At 46.0% G+C, this 17660-nt stretch overlaps 1 protein-coding gene across 3 annotated transcripts; it reads right to left on the bottom strand.

Annotated features, from left to right (window-relative positions):
• Positions 1 to 1326: 1326 nt before the first annotated feature.
• Positions 1327 to 17505, bottom strand: slc5a11 (solute carrier family 5 member 11). Of its 3 annotated transcripts, none has more exons than XM_046307472.1 (17): positions 17354 to 17505; positions 14025 to 14199; positions 12221 to 12292; positions 11604 to 11708; positions 11146 to 11205; positions 9838 to 9942; positions 9542 to 9647; positions 9379 to 9459; positions 7929 to 8134; positions 7505 to 7640; positions 7266 to 7373; positions 7064 to 7174; positions 5243 to 5393; positions 4470 to 4638; positions 2586 to 2801; positions 2167 to 2338; positions 1327 to 1870 (listed from the first exon to the last, which is right to left on the bottom strand). In XM_046307472.1, exons 2-17 carry the CDS (start codon positions 14151 to 14153, stop codon positions 1647 to 1649), a joined length of 2151 nt encoding a protein of 716 aa, XP_046163428.1. In that variant the 5' UTR covers positions 14154 to 14199; positions 17354 to 17505; the 3' UTR covers positions 1327 to 1646. The 3 variants fall into 3 exon arrangements, with proteins under 3 accessions (XP_046163428.1, XP_046163429.1, XP_046163430.1); XM_046307473.1 differs by having other exon boundaries at positions 14025 to 14202; positions 17354 to 17474; XM_046307474.1 differs by lacking the exon at positions 7064 to 7174.
• Between the last annotated feature and the right edge of the window lie 155 nt (positions 17506 to 17660).

Below are 17660 nucleotides of genomic sequence, written 5' to 3'. Positions count from 1 at the left end.
GGTGGGATGGGCTGAGAGTGGCTGAGGGTGGGATGGGCTGAGAGTGGCTGAGGGGTGGGATGGGCTGAGAGTGGCTGAGGGTTGGGATGGGCTGAGGGGTGGGATGGGCTGAGAGTGGCTGAGGGGTGGGATGGGCTGAGAGTGGCTGAGGGTTGTGATGGGCTGAGAGTGGCTGAGGGGTGGGATGGGCTGAGAGTGGCTGAGGGTTGGGATGGGCTGAGAGTGGCTGAGGGGTGGGATGGGCTGAGAGTGGCTGAGGGTTGGGATGGGCTGAGAGTGGCTGAGGGTTGGGATGGGCTGAGAGTGGCTGAGGGGTGGGATGGGCTGAGAGTGGCTGAGGGGTGGGATGGGCTGAGAGTGGCTGAGGGTTGGGATGGGCTGAGGGGTGGGATGGGCTGAGAGTGGCTGAGGGTTGGGATGGGCTGAGAGTGGCTGAGGGGTGGGATGGGCTGAGAGTGGCTGAGGGGTGGGATGGGCTGAGAGTGGCTGAGGGTTGGGATGGGCTGAGGGGTGGGATGGGCTGAGAGTGGCTGAGGGTTGGGATGGGTGAGGGGTGGGATGGGCTGAGAGTGGCTGAGGGGTGGGATGGGCTGAGGGGTGGGATGGGCTGAGAGTGGCTGAGGGGTGGGATGGGCTGAGAGTGGCTGAGGGTTGGGATGGGCTGAGGGGTGGGATGGGCTGAGAGTGGCTGAGGGTGGGATGGGCTGGAGGGCTGAGGGTTGGGATGGGCTGAGAGTGGCTGAGGGGTGGGATGGGCTGAGGGGTGGGATGGGCTGAGAGGGTGGGATGGGTGGGATGTGGCTGAGGGTTGGGATGGGCTGGGAGTGGCTGAGGGTTGGGATGGGCTGAGAGTGGCTGAGGGGTGGGATGGGCTGAGAGTGGCTGAGGGTTGGGATGGGCTGAGAGTGGCTGAGGGGTGGGATGGGCTGAGAGTGGCTGAGGGTTGGGATGGGCTGAGAGTGGCTGAGGGTTGGGATGGGCTGAGAGTGGCTGAGGGGTGGGATGGGCTGAGGGGTGGGATGAGAGTGGCTGAGGGGTGGGATGGGCTGAGAGGGGCTGAGGGGTGGGATGGGCTGAGAGTGGCTGAGGGTGGGATGGGCTGAGAGTGGCTGAGGGGTGGGATGGGCTGAGAGGGGCTGAGGGGTGGGATGGGCTGAGAGTGGCTGAGGGGTGGGATGGGCTGAGAGGGGCTGAGGGGTGGGATGGGCTGAGAGTGGCTGAGGGGTGGGATGGGCTGAGAGTGGCTGAGGGGTGGGATGGGCTGAGAGGGGCTGAGGGGTGGGATGGGCTGAGAGGGGCTGAGGGGTGGGATGGGCTGAGAGGGGCTGAGGGGTGGGATGGGCTGAGAGTGGCTGAGGGGTGGGATGGGCTGAGAGGGGCTGAGGGGTGGGATGGGCTGAGAGGGGCTGAGGGGTGGGATTAAAGAGTGTGTGGTAATGTATTATTGTTATTGACTGCTTTATATGAAAGTAACATGTATGTCAAATGTAGGAGGGGTGGAGGGGTTTAAAAAAACTATACATTGCTATTATACAATAATAAATAACAGCTTTGCTGTGACACTTCAGCAGCTCTCCGATGATGCTGCAGCAATGGCCAAGCACCACCTGTCCCTGCCAATATCATTGGCTGTTGAGAATTCCTCACTAGGCCCAGTAGCCAATGATAAAGACGGCAATGGAGAGGCAGATGATGAGGTTGGCGTCGACCACGTGGCTCAGGCATGGGTCCTCTTCCAGAGAGCTAGCGGGGTCGAGAAGAAGAGGGGGTTGTGGGGCGCTGTCACCCTCCTTTTGCCGCTCCATCCCACACAGCCAGTAGAGGGCGGCCTTCAGCCTGGACTGGCTCCTCACACTGGCTTCTGAGGAGACTGGGGAGAGAGAAGTGTGGGTATATGCGTATGAGCAGTGTTTGACTTGGACTGGAACACACCTGTACTGGTGCCTCAGTTTTGAGTACCAGCATCTTATAGAATATTGCTGTCTTAAAAATATTCCTGCACCTAAATATAAACAGTACTGGCACCCAAAATGAGTGCTGGCACCTATTTCAGTCCACTTCAAGCACTGGGATTGTGAGTATTGTATGAATCATGGTCCTTAGTATTGTTGAAGCAACATACCAGTATTAACCTACTGCTACCTAAAAAGGGACAACACTACCCACCTTTCCTCTGGAGGTGTGTCTCTCCATTAGCCTTCTCCTGCTCTCTGTCTTCTATCTCCTGCTCTGCACTCTCCTCGGTCTCTGTAGCACTAGTCACAGTCTCTACTGTCTCTAAAGCTCCACTGCTCTTCTCCACCTTATCAAATCTGGTGAACCAGGTGAGGTGGCTGATCTGTTCCGTAGAAACAACAACACAGACACAGCAACAGTTAGTGATAGGCCATATCGTGCTCACATTTATTACATTATCTCAAGTTTATATTTGATTTAGACAGTACTGTAGATGCAAATTCTTAATTTATCACAGTGTCGTTGAAATCAATAGGTTGATTTGTTCAAATACACAATTGCCATCACAATCACTATCAAGATACTGTATTTGAGCTCTGGTTTAGTAGCACTCCCCAGCCTCCCCTCACCTGCTCTGGGCGGGGTTTCTCCGTGGCCAGGCTGACCCCCACCACCACCACCAGGGTGAGCAGAGACAGCACGGTGGAGAAGTAGAGGTAGTGGACATGTTTCACCACATCAGGCCTGCTGTCCTCCTGGTAACACAGTGGTGAGGGATAGGTAAAGTCTAGGGCCATCCTCACACCGCCCACCAGTAGGCCCAGGAACAGGCCCCAGAAAGCCCCCTGCAGAACACAAAGGAGGGACATTTCATCTCTACATCATCTTTCAATACATCTGACTTACTGCAATCTGATTGCAAATTGAGTAGCATTTCATTCCTGTAGGTGAAAAACCAAGTATTTTCAGATGCAAACACTTTCTTTCACTATAGACACCTTCACTACACACACCTTCACGACAGACACTTTCACTTCACACACCTTCACTACAGACACCTTCACTTCACACACCTTCACTACAGACACTCACTACAGACACCTTCACTAGACACCTTCACTCCACACACCTTCACTACAGACACCTTCACTTCACACACCTTCACTACAGACACTTTCACTTCACACACCTTCACTACACACACCTTCACTACACACACCTTCACTTCACATACCTTCACTACAGACACCTTCACTACAGACACCTTCACTACACATACAATACCAAACGTTTGGACACACCTTCACTACACATACAATACCAAACGTTTGGACACACCTTCACTACACATACAATACCAAACGTTTGGACACACCTTCACTACACATACAATACCAAACGTTTGGACACACCTTCACTACACATACAATACCAAACGTTTGGACACACCTTCACTACACATACAATACCAAACGTTTGGACACACCTTCACTACACATACAATACCAAACGTTTGGACACACCTTCACTACACATACAATACCAAACGTTTGGACACACCTACTCATTCAAGGGTTTTTCTTTCTTTGTACTATTTCTTACATTGTAGAATAATATTGAAGACATAAACTATGAAATAACACATTGAATCGTGTAGTAACCCAAAAAGTGTTAAACAAGTCCAAATATATTTAATATTTGAGATTCTTCAAAGTAGCCACCCTTTGCCTTGATGACAGCTTTGCACACTCATGGCATTCTGTCAAACAGCTCCATGAAGTCACCTGGAATGCATTTCAATTAACAGGTGTGCCTTGTTAAGTTAAATTGTGGAACAAGTGCTTAGCATATGTGGGAATCTCAAATAAAAAATAGATTTGTATTTGTTTAACACTTTTTTGGTTACGACATGATTCCGTATGTGTTATTTCATAGTTTTGATGTTTGATGAAAGAAAAACCCTTGAATGAGTAGTTTGTGTCCAAACTTTTGTACCTTCACTACAGACATTTTCACTACACACACCTTCACTACAAATCCCTACAGACACCTTCCCTACAGACACCTTCACTACACACAATTTCACTACACACACCTACATACCTTCACTACAGACACCTTCACTGCACACATTTTCACTACAGACACCTTCACTACAGACACCTTCACTACACAAAACTTCACTACAGACAGCTTCACTACACATACTTTCACTATACATACCTCCACTATGCACATTTTCACTACACAAATTCACTACACAGTACATATACCTTCACTACACACATTTTCACTACACACACTTTCACTTCACATACCTTCATTACACATACCATCCCTGCACATACTTTCACTACAAATACCTTCACTACACACATTTTCACCAGACACCTTCACTACAAACCTTCACTATAGATAATTTCACTACAGACACCGTCACTACACTACAGACACCTTCACTACCTCACATACTGTACTCTGTATTCTTCCCCCCAACACACACACAAGCACACCTTTTCATTGGTCCTCTTCCAGAAACATCCAGTCAGGAAGACGATGGAAACAGGGGGCTGGAGATAGGTACTGATGGACTGGATGTAGATAAACAGCTGTCCTCCCTGACTGGCCTGGACCACAGGGATCCAGAGCACTGACACCACCACCAGAACCAGCACAAACATCCTGAGGAGGATAGTGTATGTGTACCTTCCCACGAGCATGTGTATGCATGAGTATGTGTATGCATGAGTATGTGTATGCATGAGTATGTGTATGCATGAGTATGTGTATGCATGAGTATGTGTATGCATGAGTATGTGTATGCATGAATAGGTGTATGCATGAGTATGTGTATGCATGAGTATGTGTATGCATGAGTATGTGTATGCATGAATATGTGTATGCATGAATATGTGTATGCATGAATATGTGTATGCATGAATATGTGTATGCATGAATATGTGTATGCATGAATATGTGTATGCATGAATATGTGTATGCATGAATATGTGTATGCATGAATATGTGTATGCATGAGTATGTGTATGCATGAGTATGTGTATGCACGAGTATGTGTATGCACGAGTATGTGTATGCACGAGTATGTGTATGCACGAGTATGTGTATGCACGAGTATGTGTATGCACGAGTATGTGTATGCACGAGTATGTGTATGCACGAGTATGTGTATGCACGAGTATGTGTATGCACGAGTATGTGTATGCACGAGTATGAGTATGCACGAGTATGTGTATGCACGAGTATGTGTATGCACGAGTATGTGTACCTTCCCACGAGCATGAGTTCCCACTCAGTTGCTCGGGGCCGGACATGCCTCCACAGGTCCATGGTGAAGATGGTGCTGGAGCTGTTGAAGATGGAGGTGAGGGAGGACATGAGAGCAGCAATCATCACCGCCATCATCAGACCACGCAGACCTGGAGAGCAAGAGAGAGAGAGAGAGACAGGAGTATGGAGAGTGCAGAGAGAGAGAGACAGGAGAATGGAGAGTGCAGAGAGAGAGAGACAGGAGTATGGAGAGTACACAGAGGGAGAGAGACAGGAGTATGGAGAGTACACAGAGGGAGAGAGAGAGTATGGAGAGTACAGAGAGAGAGAGTATGGAGAGTACAGAAAGGCAGGAGTATGGAGAGTACACAGAGGGAGAGAGACCGGAGTATGGAGAGTACACAGAGGGAGAGAGACCGGAGTATGGAGAGTACACAGAGGGAGAGGGAGAGAGAGACAGGAGTATGGAGAGTACACAGAGAGACAGGAGTATGGAGAGTACAGAGAGGGAGAGGGAGAGAGAGACAGGAGTATGGAGAGTACACAGAGAGACAGGAGTATGGAGAGTACACAGAGGGAGAGGGAGAGAGAGACAGGAGTATGGAGAGTACACAGAGAGACAGGATTATGGAGAGTACACAGAGGGAGAGGGAGAGAGAGACAGGAGTATGGAGAGTACACAGAGGGAGAGAGAGTATGGAGAGTACAGAGAGAGAGAGAATATGAAGAGTACAGAAAGGCAGGAGTATGGAGAGTACACAGAGAGACAGGAGTATGGAGAGTACACAGAGAGAGAGAGACAGGAGTATGGAGAGTACACAGAGAGAGAGAGACATGAAGAGTATACACAGAGAGAGAGAAAATGGGAGAGAGAGAGAGAAAGAGGGAGAATATGCATGTGTGTTTGAAATTTCAACGACATTTTATTTTCCTGTCAAATCGTCAGTTGGCAACCCATCCCTTATGGGATTAATTGACACAAACAAATATTTCAATAATTCACTGTGATAATTCACTGATAATTGTTCTCTTCCATTGTTCTCTGCAGTACGCATCGCATGAAGTGTGTATGTGTATATTTGAAAGAGACAGAAGCCCTGTTTATACCTGCCTCTAACATGCGTCCTTCAATCTAATCTTGTCCTTATATTGTTTGTTTACACTTATAAGATCTGAATACAATCAGATCTCAATGTAACTTTTAATCAGGCTGTTTCACAACCGGCCGTGACCGGGAGTCCCATAGGGCAGTGCACGATTGTCCAACGTCGTCAGGGGAGGGTTTGGGTGGGGGGCTTTACTAAGTTCATTGCGCTCTAGCGACTCCTTGTGGAGGGCCGGGCGCCTGCAGGCTGACCTCGGTCTTCAGTTGAACAGCGGCTGGTTTCTGGGTTAAGCTGGCAGGTGTTAAGAAGCGTGGTTTGGCAGGTCATGTTTAGGAGGACACATGACTCGACCTTCGCCTCTCCGGAGCCCCAAGGGGAGCTGCAGCGATGAGACAAGATCGTAATTGGATAAGATGAAAAGGGGGATAAAATACAAAAACCACAGAAGCAGGTCTAGAGAGTGGAAGAAACACACAGCAGGTAAACTGCGGGGTGTTGGGTTGAGCGTGCAGAGAGTGACACAGAGACAGGGAGGCTTTAGTCCACAAAAACATCTTTACTAAGACAGAAAATAAATATAACAAAGAAAATCACTCCGGTTTGGCTCGGTCCTTCTTCTCTACTTTTGCTTGGTGTCGGTCTCTCCCCCTTCTCCCCCGCGGTGTGCCCCCAGGCTTCTTTTATTTGGCTGGTTGGCACGTTCCTCTAATTACCTCCACTTAGAGCTGTCTGTGTCGGGGTGCCCAGCTCTCGTATTGCCAGCAGAGGGACCCAACGTCGCCTCACGTACCTCCCCTCTATTACCACCCCCCGGGGTAGACGTCCTGGAATACCACAAGGTGTTTGTGTGTACAGGAAGTGACAAAGACAGATGGAGATATACAACATGTTACAGAGAGAATAAAAGTTCCTCACCTGAGGGCAGTAGCTTCATGACCAGTTTTGCGTAGGCGATGTCTGAACAGCCCACTGGGTTCCCACACACCTCAGTACACACCTCAGGGTCACCACACGCCACCTCGTCTAGACGCAACAACAACGTTGCTGTAAATATACTGTCTCTCCTTTGTTTGATAGTGGTATCAGCAGGTTTTACCTAGGTACAGTATCCTCTCTAGAGTTACTGCCAAAGCCTTGCACTTAGGACATTGTACCTGGGTAGAGTATTCTGCTGATCATGCCGGGCAGGACCATCATGAAGAAGGGCAGGATCTTGAGGTAGGCAGCCAGCAGGGAGCCTCCTTTAGCATGGAGCAGGTTCTTAGCAGCCAGGGAGCGCTGCACTATCACCTGGATACAACACAACACAGAATCAGTGACTGGAACTGTTGACAGAGCAGCTGAATGTGCCTCCCAAGTGTATAGAGCACTTAAACAATCCATCTGTTTTATTATTAAGGTGAATCAAAACTCTCCTGCCAGTGATGCAACAATGCCAATATGGTGATTTACAGTTCAAGTTAGATGGTGTTCTGAAGCCTAGTGTTTCCATTCCCCTTTAAGGTGTATAAATGCTGATACCTCAGATCTTCTCCTCTTGGCCATCTAGTGACTGTCCCTAAGCAGTGTCACTGTTACCTGGTCTGAGCACCAGTACCACATGGAGGGTATGGACATGCCCAGGAGGATGCCCGGCCAGGGCAGGTCAGAGGTCACAGGGTCACGGAACAGGTGGAAGGCGTCGTCCCGGGGGATGCCACATGTGGTGTTAGGGTCGCGGACAGAGGGGATGGCCGTAGCATACCCCTCTAGGAGGGCGTTCCAGCCCCCCACCTCAGTGAAACCTCCACAGGAGTAGGGCAGAGTTAGACAGTTAGGCAAAACTGTACTGTACTGCCCTGTATTGTACTGTACTGCCCTGTATTGTACTGCCCTGCATTATATAATAATAATAATATATGCCATTTAGCAGACGCTTTTATCCAAAGCGACTTAGTCATGTGTGCATACATTCTACGTATGGGTGGTACCGGGGATCGAACCCACTACCCTGGCGTTACAAGCGCCATGCTCTACCAACTGAGCTACACAGGACTGTACTGCCCTGTACTGTACTGTACTGTACTGCACTGCCCTGTATTGTACTGCCCTGTACTGTACTGTACTGCCCTGTATTGTACTGCCCTGTACTGCACTGTCCTGTATTGTACTGCCCTGCCCTGTACTGTACTGCCCTGCCCTGTACTGTACTGCCCTGCCCTGTACTCTACTGCACTGCCCTGTATTGTACTGCCCTGCCCTGTACTGTACTGTACTGCCCTGTACTGCACTGCCCTGTATTGTACTGCCCTGTATTGTACTGCCCTGCCCTGTATTGTACTGCTCTGTACTGTACTGCTCTGTACTGTACTGTACTGTACTGTACTGTACTGTACTGTACTGTACTGTACTGTACTGCCCTGTACTGTACTGTACTGTGCTGCCCTGTACTGCCCTGTACTGTAGTGTACTGTACTGTACTGCCCTGTATTGTACTATACACAGTGTAAACTATGCAGAGAGTGAAAAACATGAAAATCAATAACTGAGGAAATCTCAAATCTAGTTGGAAAGTTTTTCTGATTAAAGACAAAGTATTTATCTTTGAATCATACACTGAGTATAAAAAAAACATTAGGAACACCTGCTCTTTCCATGACATAGTCTAACCAGGTGACAGCTATGATCCATTATTGATGGCACTTAAATCCACTTCAATCAGTGTAGATGGTAGTAGGTGTCAGGCGCACTGCTTTGTGTCAAGAACTGCAACGCTGCTGGGTTTTTCACACTCAACAGTTTCCTGTGTGTATCAAGAATGGTCCACTACCCAAAGGACATCCAGACAACTTGACACAACTGTGGGTAGCATTGGAGTCAACATGGGCCAGTATCCCTGTGGAACGCTTTCAACACCTTGTAGAGTCCATGCCCCAACGAATTGAGGCTGTTCTAAGGCAACTCAATATTAGGGAGGTGTTCCTAATGTTTTGTATACTCAGTGTATACAGTAGCCACCGATCAACACAGCACCAAAGCAGAGACTTACTGAAGCCCATGAGGGAGAGTGCTCCTATCAACATGATGCCAGTCTGGGCAGCGTCTGTGTACATGACAGCAGCCAGACCACCTGAAACAACACAGCACAACACTGAACCAGGCTGTATGTTTGAACTGGTAGACTTTAGGAAAAATATGATTGTTTTGGGTACCTGTTACAGTGTAAAGAGCAGTGATGAGCAGAAGCACCACCACAGCTACATAGATGTTCCACTGCAGGGCCTGTTGAATAAACACTGCCCCAGCATACATATCCACCTGCACACGCACGCACACACACACACACACACACACACACACACACACACACACACACACACACACACACACACACACAGCAGCGGAGCAAGCGGTCTCAATTCATTCAATAGATTCACGTCCAAAACAATGTTGTATTGAGAAAGTATATAGCTGATGAGATACATAGAAGTGTTTTGACTTTACTTACCGATATCTTTGTGAAGATGTAAATGAATAAATACAAAATAGCTATGAATAATTGTATTCGCTTCCCCCCGAATCGCTTCTGCAAGTATTCAGGCATGGTTGTCACCTGCATGTTGGGATACAGGGAAACAGACAGAACATTAATGATTGAACAAGCTATCACCACTGTAATCTAAAGTATCTCAGTACACAGAGAGGGAAGTATTGTGTCTCAGTACTCAGAGAGGGAAGTGTTGTGTCTCAGTACACAGAGAGGGAAGTGTTGTGTCTCAGTACTCAGAGAGGGAAGTGTTGTGTCTCAGTACACAGAGAGGGAAGTGTTGTGTCAGTACACAGAGCGGGAAGTGTTGTGTCTCAGTACACAGAGAGGGAAGTGTTGTGTCTCAGTACTCTGAGAGGGAAGTGTTGTGTCTCAGTACACAGAGAGGGAAGTGTTGTGTCTCAGTACACAGAGAGGGAAATGTTGTGTCTCAGTACTCTGAGAGGGAAGTGTTGTGTCTCAGTACACAGAGAGGGAAGTGTTGTGTCTCAGTACACAGAGAGGAAAGTGTTGTGTCTCAGTACACAGAGAGGAAAGTGTTGTGTCTCAGTACACAGAGAGGAAAGTGTTGTGTCTCAGTACACAGAGAGGGAAGTGTTGTGTCTCAGTACTCAGAGAGGGAAGTGTTGTGTCTCAGTACACAGAGAGGGAAGTGTTGTGTCTCAGTACTCAGAGAGGGAAGTGTTGTGTCTCAGTACACAGAGAGGGAAGTGTTGTGTCTCAGTACACAGAGAGGAAAGTGTTGTGTCTCAGTACACAGAGAGGGAAGTGTTGTGTCTCAGTACACAGAGAGGAAAGTGTTGTGTCTCAGTACACAGAGAGGAAAGTGTTGTGTCTCAGTACACAGAGAGGAGAGTGTTGTGTCTCAGTACACAGAGAGGAGAGTGTTGTGTCTCAGTACACAGAGAGGAAAGTGTTGTGTCTCAGTACACAGAGAGGGAAGTGTTGTGTCTCAGTACACAGAGAGGGAAGTGTTGTGTCTCAGTACTCAGAGAGGGAAGTGTTGTGTCTCAGTACACAGAGAGGGAAGTGTTGTGTCTCAGTACTCAGAGAGGGAAGTGTTGTGTCTCAGTACACAGAGAGGAAAGTGTTGTGTCTCAGTAAACAGAGAGGAATATTCAAATAAACTCCTCGCCTGTAATGGGGTATTTGAGCGCTGAAATACTTGGCTCGATGTTGCATATAATTTCAGTAGGCCTACTTGTGGGTTTGTGATATTTCAGTAGTACAGATAGTGGACTGACAGAAAGGTGTGTGTTGACCTCTCACCCCGGAAGCGATATAGATGGGCAGGAAAAGCCAACCCAAGAGCAGCACCATCAGCATCCCCTGCCAACCAGAGACATCGATACTTGTGATTTATGCAAAGCTTAGTATGAAAAAAGTAATATTTTAAAGTTTGCATTAAACCATATGCCCTATCAAAAATCATGTGCAGATGTAGGGTCTTAATTATTCCTGTAGCAACAGGAAATGTGAATTATTGTGTGGATTGTATGTAATTAATAAACATTTATGTAGAGGTTGATCAATTTGTCATGATGGAAAAATCAAGTCTGAAATTTCTAAATGGAAATTCCAAACTTCAGAAGCCTTTTTAAACCTAAATCGCCTGCATTGCAGGAACGTTCTCCTGCAACAGGGTGAGCAAATGAAGATCCTGCATCTGTAATAGAGATCCACATCCAGTTGGTAATGAATTCTAATGTCCAGATGTATAGTCTTACGTTCCACTCATATGCCACAGCACTGATGCCCGCTGCTGCTCCTGAGCCTGCCAGGCCCATGAAGTGGCCGCTACCCACATTACTGGCAAACAGAGAGGTGCCCACCTGTAGAGAGAGAGTGTCAGAGAGATAGAGAATGTGTGAGTGACAATACAACAATGTCTGACTTTAAGCCAACCCCATTGTAGCTGGCAGGGTAGCCTAGTGGTTAGAGTGTTGGACGAGTAACTGAAAGGTTGCAAGTTCAAATCCCCGAGCTGACAAGGTACAAATCTGTAGTCCTGCCCCTGAACAGGCAGTTAACCCACTGTTCCTAGGCCATCATTGAAAATAAGAATTTATTCTTAACTGACTTGCCTAGTAAAATAAAGGTACAATTTTTTTTATTTATTGTAAAGTATTCATATCTACCCATATAAAATCTCAGTTCCACCCCAATAACATTACAATGACTGCTTTGTTTCACCATCTGGTTTGGTCCTGGACTATTCAGAACAAGAGGAATAAATCAACACTGGTTCCTCTTGGCATCAAACATCTGGAATCCATTCAACATACTGAGTGGATGTCATTTGTGTGTCGTTTCCATAGCAACATCTATGTTTCTTTTCACTCACCGGCCACCAGGACATGCTCTTTCCTGCCAGGAAGTATCCATCCACTGTGCTCCGCTTGGTTTTCCACATGGACTGGAAGGGAAGGACTGACTGTTACACACATTCTCTATTCAGACTTTAATGTGTGCTGAAGTAGAGTGCTGAATTAGTGTACTGAAGGAGTGTACTGAATTAGTGTACTGAAGGAATGTGCTGAATTAGTGTGCTGAATTAGTGTACTGAAGGAGTGTACTGAAGGAGTGTACTGAATTAGTGTACTGAAGGAGTAAAGGAGTGTGCTGAAGGAGTAAAGGAGTGTGCTGAAGTAGTGTACTGAATTAGTGTACTGAAGGAATGTGCTGAATTTAGTGTGCTGAATTAGTGTACTGAAGTAGTGTACTGAATTAGTGTGCTGAAGTAGAGTACTGAATTAGTGTACTGAAGGAATGTGCTGAATTAGTGTACTGAATTAGTGTACTGAATTAGTGTGCTGAATTAGTGTACTGAATTAGTGTACTGAAGTAGTGTACTGAATTAGTGTGCTGAATTAGTGTACTGAATTAGTGTACTGAAGTAGTGTACTGAATTAGTGTGCTGAATTAGTGTACTGAATTAGTGTACTGAAGGAATGTGCTGAATTAGTGTGCTGAATTAGTGTACTGAAGTAGTGTACTGAATTAGTGTGCTGAAGTAGAGTACTGAATTAGTGTGCTGAAAGAGTGTGCTGAATTAGTGTACTGAAGGAGTAAAGGGGTGTACTGAATTAGTGTACTGAAGAAGTGTGCTGAAGGAGTAAAGGAGTGTGCTGAAGTAGTGTACTGAAGTAGTGTACTGAATTAGTGTGCTGAAGTAGTGTACTGAATTAGTGTGCTGAAGTAGTGTACTGAATTAGTGTGCTGAAGGAGTGTGCTGAATTAGTGTACTGAAGGAGTGTGCTGAATTAGTGTACTGAAGGAGTGTGCTGAATTAGTATGCTGAAGGAGTAAAGGAGTGTACTGAAGTAGTGTACTGAAGGAGTAAAGGAGTGTGCTGAATTACTGTACTGAAGTAGTGTGCTGAATTAGTGTACTGAAGGCTGAATTAGTGTACTGAATTAGTGCTGAATTAGTGTACTGAATTAGTGTACTGAATTAGTGTACTGAAGGAATGTGCTGAATTAGTGTGCTGAATTAGTGTACTGAAGTAGTGTACTGAATTAGTGTGCTGAAGTAGAGTACTGAATTAGTGTGCTGAAAGAGTGTGCTGAATTAGTGTACTGAAGGAGTAAAGGGGTGTACTGAATTAGTGTACTGAAGAAGTGTGCTGAAGGAGTAAAGGAGTGTGCTGAAGTAGTGTACTGAAGTAGTGTACTGAATTAGTGTGCTGAAGGAGTGTGCTGAATTAGTGTACTGAAGGAGTGTGCTGAATTAGTGTACTGAAGGAGTGTGCTGAATTAGTATGCTGAAGGAGTAAAGTAGTGTACTGAAGGAGTAAAGGAGTGTGCTGAATTACTGTACTGAAGTAGTGTGCTGAATTAGTGTACTGAAGGAGTGTGCTGAATTAGTATGCTGAAGGAGTAAAGGAGTGTACTGAAGTAGAACAACTCTACTTTGAGATTGAGATGCAATAATATACTGTAGAGCAACAACCAAACAAATCCCAATAGAGTACATGACATGTTTCAGTCAATCTCACCAGAGCTACTGATGTCTCTGGAATAAATCAAATCATTTAGAAATGGAATCCTAATCCCTATATAGTGCACTACTTTTGGCCAGCTACATAGGAATAGGGTTCCATTTTGGATGCCATTAGGGTGCCTTTTCCCAAATTTGCTCCTACTTACCCAGAGGCCCACAGCCAGTACAAGGAGGAAGTAGACAACGAGCACCACAATGTCTATGGTGACCAGGGTGGGTACACCTAAACCTGGGGATTGGGAGGGGGGCACGGTGGTCCCCTGAGTGGTAGCCATACTTGGGTCAAAGGTCACTGGAATTCTCAGGGAGTGATTGCGTATTCTGCTGGTGAGGGAAATGTAGTCATTGTTGATTCTAATCACAATAGAGCCTCCAAACACTCCATTCACTAGATTCACAGAATTACCTTATTTACATAAGTATTCAGACCCTTTGCTATGAGCCTCGAAATTGAGCTCAGGTGCATCCTGCTTCCATCGATCATCTTTGAGATGTTTCTACAACTTGATTGGAGTACACCTGTGGTCAATTCAATTGATTGGACATGATTTGGAAAGACACACACCTATCTATAAAAGGTCCCAAGGTTGACAGTGCATGTCAGAGCAAAAACCAAGCCATGAGGTTGAAGGAATTGTCTGTAGAGCTCTCAGACAGGATTGTGTCGAGGCACAGATCTGGAGAAGGGTAACAAAACATTTCTGCAGCACCAAATGTCCCCAAGAACACAGTGGCCTCCATCATTCTTAAATGAAAGAAGTTTAGAACCACCATGACTCTTCCTAGAGCCAAACTGAGCAATCGGGGGAGAAGGGCCTTGGTCAGGTGACCAAGAATCATAGCTTTCACCTTGATTCACCAAAAAGGACAACCATCTCTGCAGCACTCCACCAATCAGGCCTTTATGGTAGGGTGGCCAGACGGAAGCCACTCCTCAGTAAAAGGCACATGACAGCCCACTTAGAGTTTTCCAAAAGGCACCTGAAGGACTCTCAGACCATGAGAAACAAGATTCTCTGGTCTGATGAAACCAAGATTCAACTCTTTGGTCTGAATGCCAAGCGTCACATCTGGATGAAACCTGACACGGTGAAGCATGGGGATGGCAACATCATGCTGTGGTGATGTTTTTCAGTGGCAGGGACTGGGAGACTAGTCAGGGTCGAGGGAAAAATGAACGGAGCAAAGTATAGAGAGATCCTTGATGAAAACCTGCTCCAGAGCTCTCAGGACCTCAGACTGGGGTGAAGTTTCACCTTCCAACAGGACAACCCTCAGCACACAGCCAAGAAAACACAGGACTGGCTTCAGGACAAGTCTCTGAATGTCCTTGAGTGGCCCAGCCAGAGCTTGGACTTGAATCAGGTCAAACATCTCTGGAGAGACCTGAAAATAGCTGTGCAGGGACACTCCCCATCCAATCTGATAAAGTGTGAGAGGATTGGGAGGAACTCCCCTAATACAGGTGTACGAAGATTGTAGCTTCATACCTGAGAAGACCCGTTGCTGTAATCGCTGCCAAAAGTGCTTCAACAAAATACTGAGTAAAGGGTCTGAATACTTATGTAAATGTAATATTTCAGTTTATTTTATAATGTTGCAAAAAAAAGTAAAACCTTTTTTTGCTTTGTCATTATGGGATATTGTGTGTACATTGGTGAGACAAAAAAACATTTTAGAATAAGTCAAGGTGTCTGAATACTTTCCGAAAGCACTGTACACATACATATACAGGTTTTACGCTATACTCACTGGACCCTGACCGGAGTTTATACATTATCCAGGTTTTACGCTATACTCACTGGACCCTGACCGGAGTTTATACATTATCCAGGTTTTACGCTATACTCACTGGACCCTGACCGGAGTTTATACATTATCCAGGTTTTACGCTATACTCACTGGACCCTGACCGGAGTTTATACATTATCCAGGTTTTACGCTATACTCACTGGACCCTGACCGGAGTTTATACATTATCCAGGTTTTGGACCCTGACCGGAGTTTATACATTATCCAGGTTTTCACTGGACCCTGATCGGAGTTTATACATTATCCAGGTTTTACGCTATACTCACTGGACCCTGATCAGAGTTTATACATTATCCAGGTTTTACGCTATACTCACTGGACCCTGACCGGAGTTTATACATTATCCAGGTTTTACGTTATACTCACTGGATCCTGATCAGAGTTTATACATTATCCAGGTTTTACGCTATACTCACTGGACCCTGACCGGAGTTTATACATTATCCAGGTTTTACGCTATACTCACTGGACCCTGACCGGAGTTTTACATTATCCAGGTTTTACGCTATACTCACTGGACCCTGACTGGAGTTTATACATTATCCAGGTTTTACGCTATACTCACTGGACCCTGACTGGATTTGATACATTATCCTCATTCATAGTCTCAATTTGTCGGGGCATGGACTCTACAAGGTGTTGAAAGCGTTCCACAGGGATGCTGGCCCATGTTGACTCCAATGCTTCCCACAGTTGTTTCAAGTTGTCTGGATGTCCTTTGGGTGGTGGACCATTCTTGATACACACAGGAAACTGTTGACACAAGCCGGTGCTACTATACCTCGTTCAAAGGCACTTCAATGTTTTGTCTTGCCCATTCATTCTCTGAATGGCACACAAACACAATCCATGTCTCAAGGTTTAAAAAGCCTTATTTAAGTTATCTCCTCCCTTTCATCTACACTGATTGAAGGGGATTAAACAAGTGACATCAATAAGGGATCATATCTTTCACCTGGATTCACCTGGTCAGTCTATGTCATGGAAAGAGCAGGTCAGTACAGGTGCATCAACGCTGGGACTGAGAGACTGAAGAACAGCTTCTATCTCAAGGCCATCAGACTGTTAAACAGCAAACACTGACTCAGAGAGGCTGCTGCCTACATGGAGACCTGATCCCTGGCCACATTAACAAATGGATCACTAGTCACTTTAAACAATGCCCCTTTAAATAATGCCACTTTAATCATGTTTACATATCCTACATTACTCACATGTATATACTGTATTTTATACCATCTATTGCACCTTGCCTATGCTGCTTGGCCATCGCTCATCCATATATTTATATGTACATATTCTCATTCACCCCTTTTAGATTTGTGTGTATTAGGTAGTTGTTGGGGAACAGTTAGATTGCTTGTTAGATATTATTGCATTGTCGGAACTAGACGCACAAGCATTTTGAACACTCGCATTAACATCTGCTAACCAGGAGTATGTGAAAAATAAAATGAGATTTTTGTATTTAGATTTTGTTCATATTTTGTATAGTCAGTGTCTGCTGAGAAGCTCCACGGTGTAAAGTGTTAGCCAAAGACCAACTAACTACAGTCCATGTTTTAATTCCCTCACACCATTCATATAATATCCTCACACCAAACATTAACTCAAGGACAATAGTCACCTTGCGTTTAAGTGTACTGAACCCTACAGTACTTACCTGTCAGCTTGTAGTCAGACTCAGGGTTTAATTCCAGTTGGCCGGTCCTATAGCAGTTCTCATGGTGGATGTTGGTCTCCTTTCTGACCAGGGGATCAAACTCCACTCTCTACTTATATAAGACAACACTAGCTGGTTAAAATGTAAACGTTTTATTACCAGTGAAGTAAGAGTGTGTGTGTGTGTGTGTGTGTGTGTGTGTGTGTGTGTGTGTGTGTGTGTGTGTGTGTGTGTGTGTGTGTGTGTGTGTGTGTGTGTGTGTGTGTGTGTGTGTGTGTGTGTGTGTGTGTGTGTGTGTGTGTGTGTG

Source organism: Oncorhynchus gorbuscha, linkage group LG16, assembly GCF_021184085.1.
Source record: "Oncorhynchus gorbuscha isolate QuinsamMale2020 ecotype Even-year linkage group LG16, OgorEven_v1.0, whole genome shotgun sequence".
NCBI lineage: Eukaryota > Metazoa > Chordata > Actinopteri > Salmoniformes > Salmonidae > Oncorhynchus > Oncorhynchus gorbuscha.
Note: the sequence above shows the minus strand (reverse complement) of the source record. Positions and strands in the feature narration are given on the sequence as shown.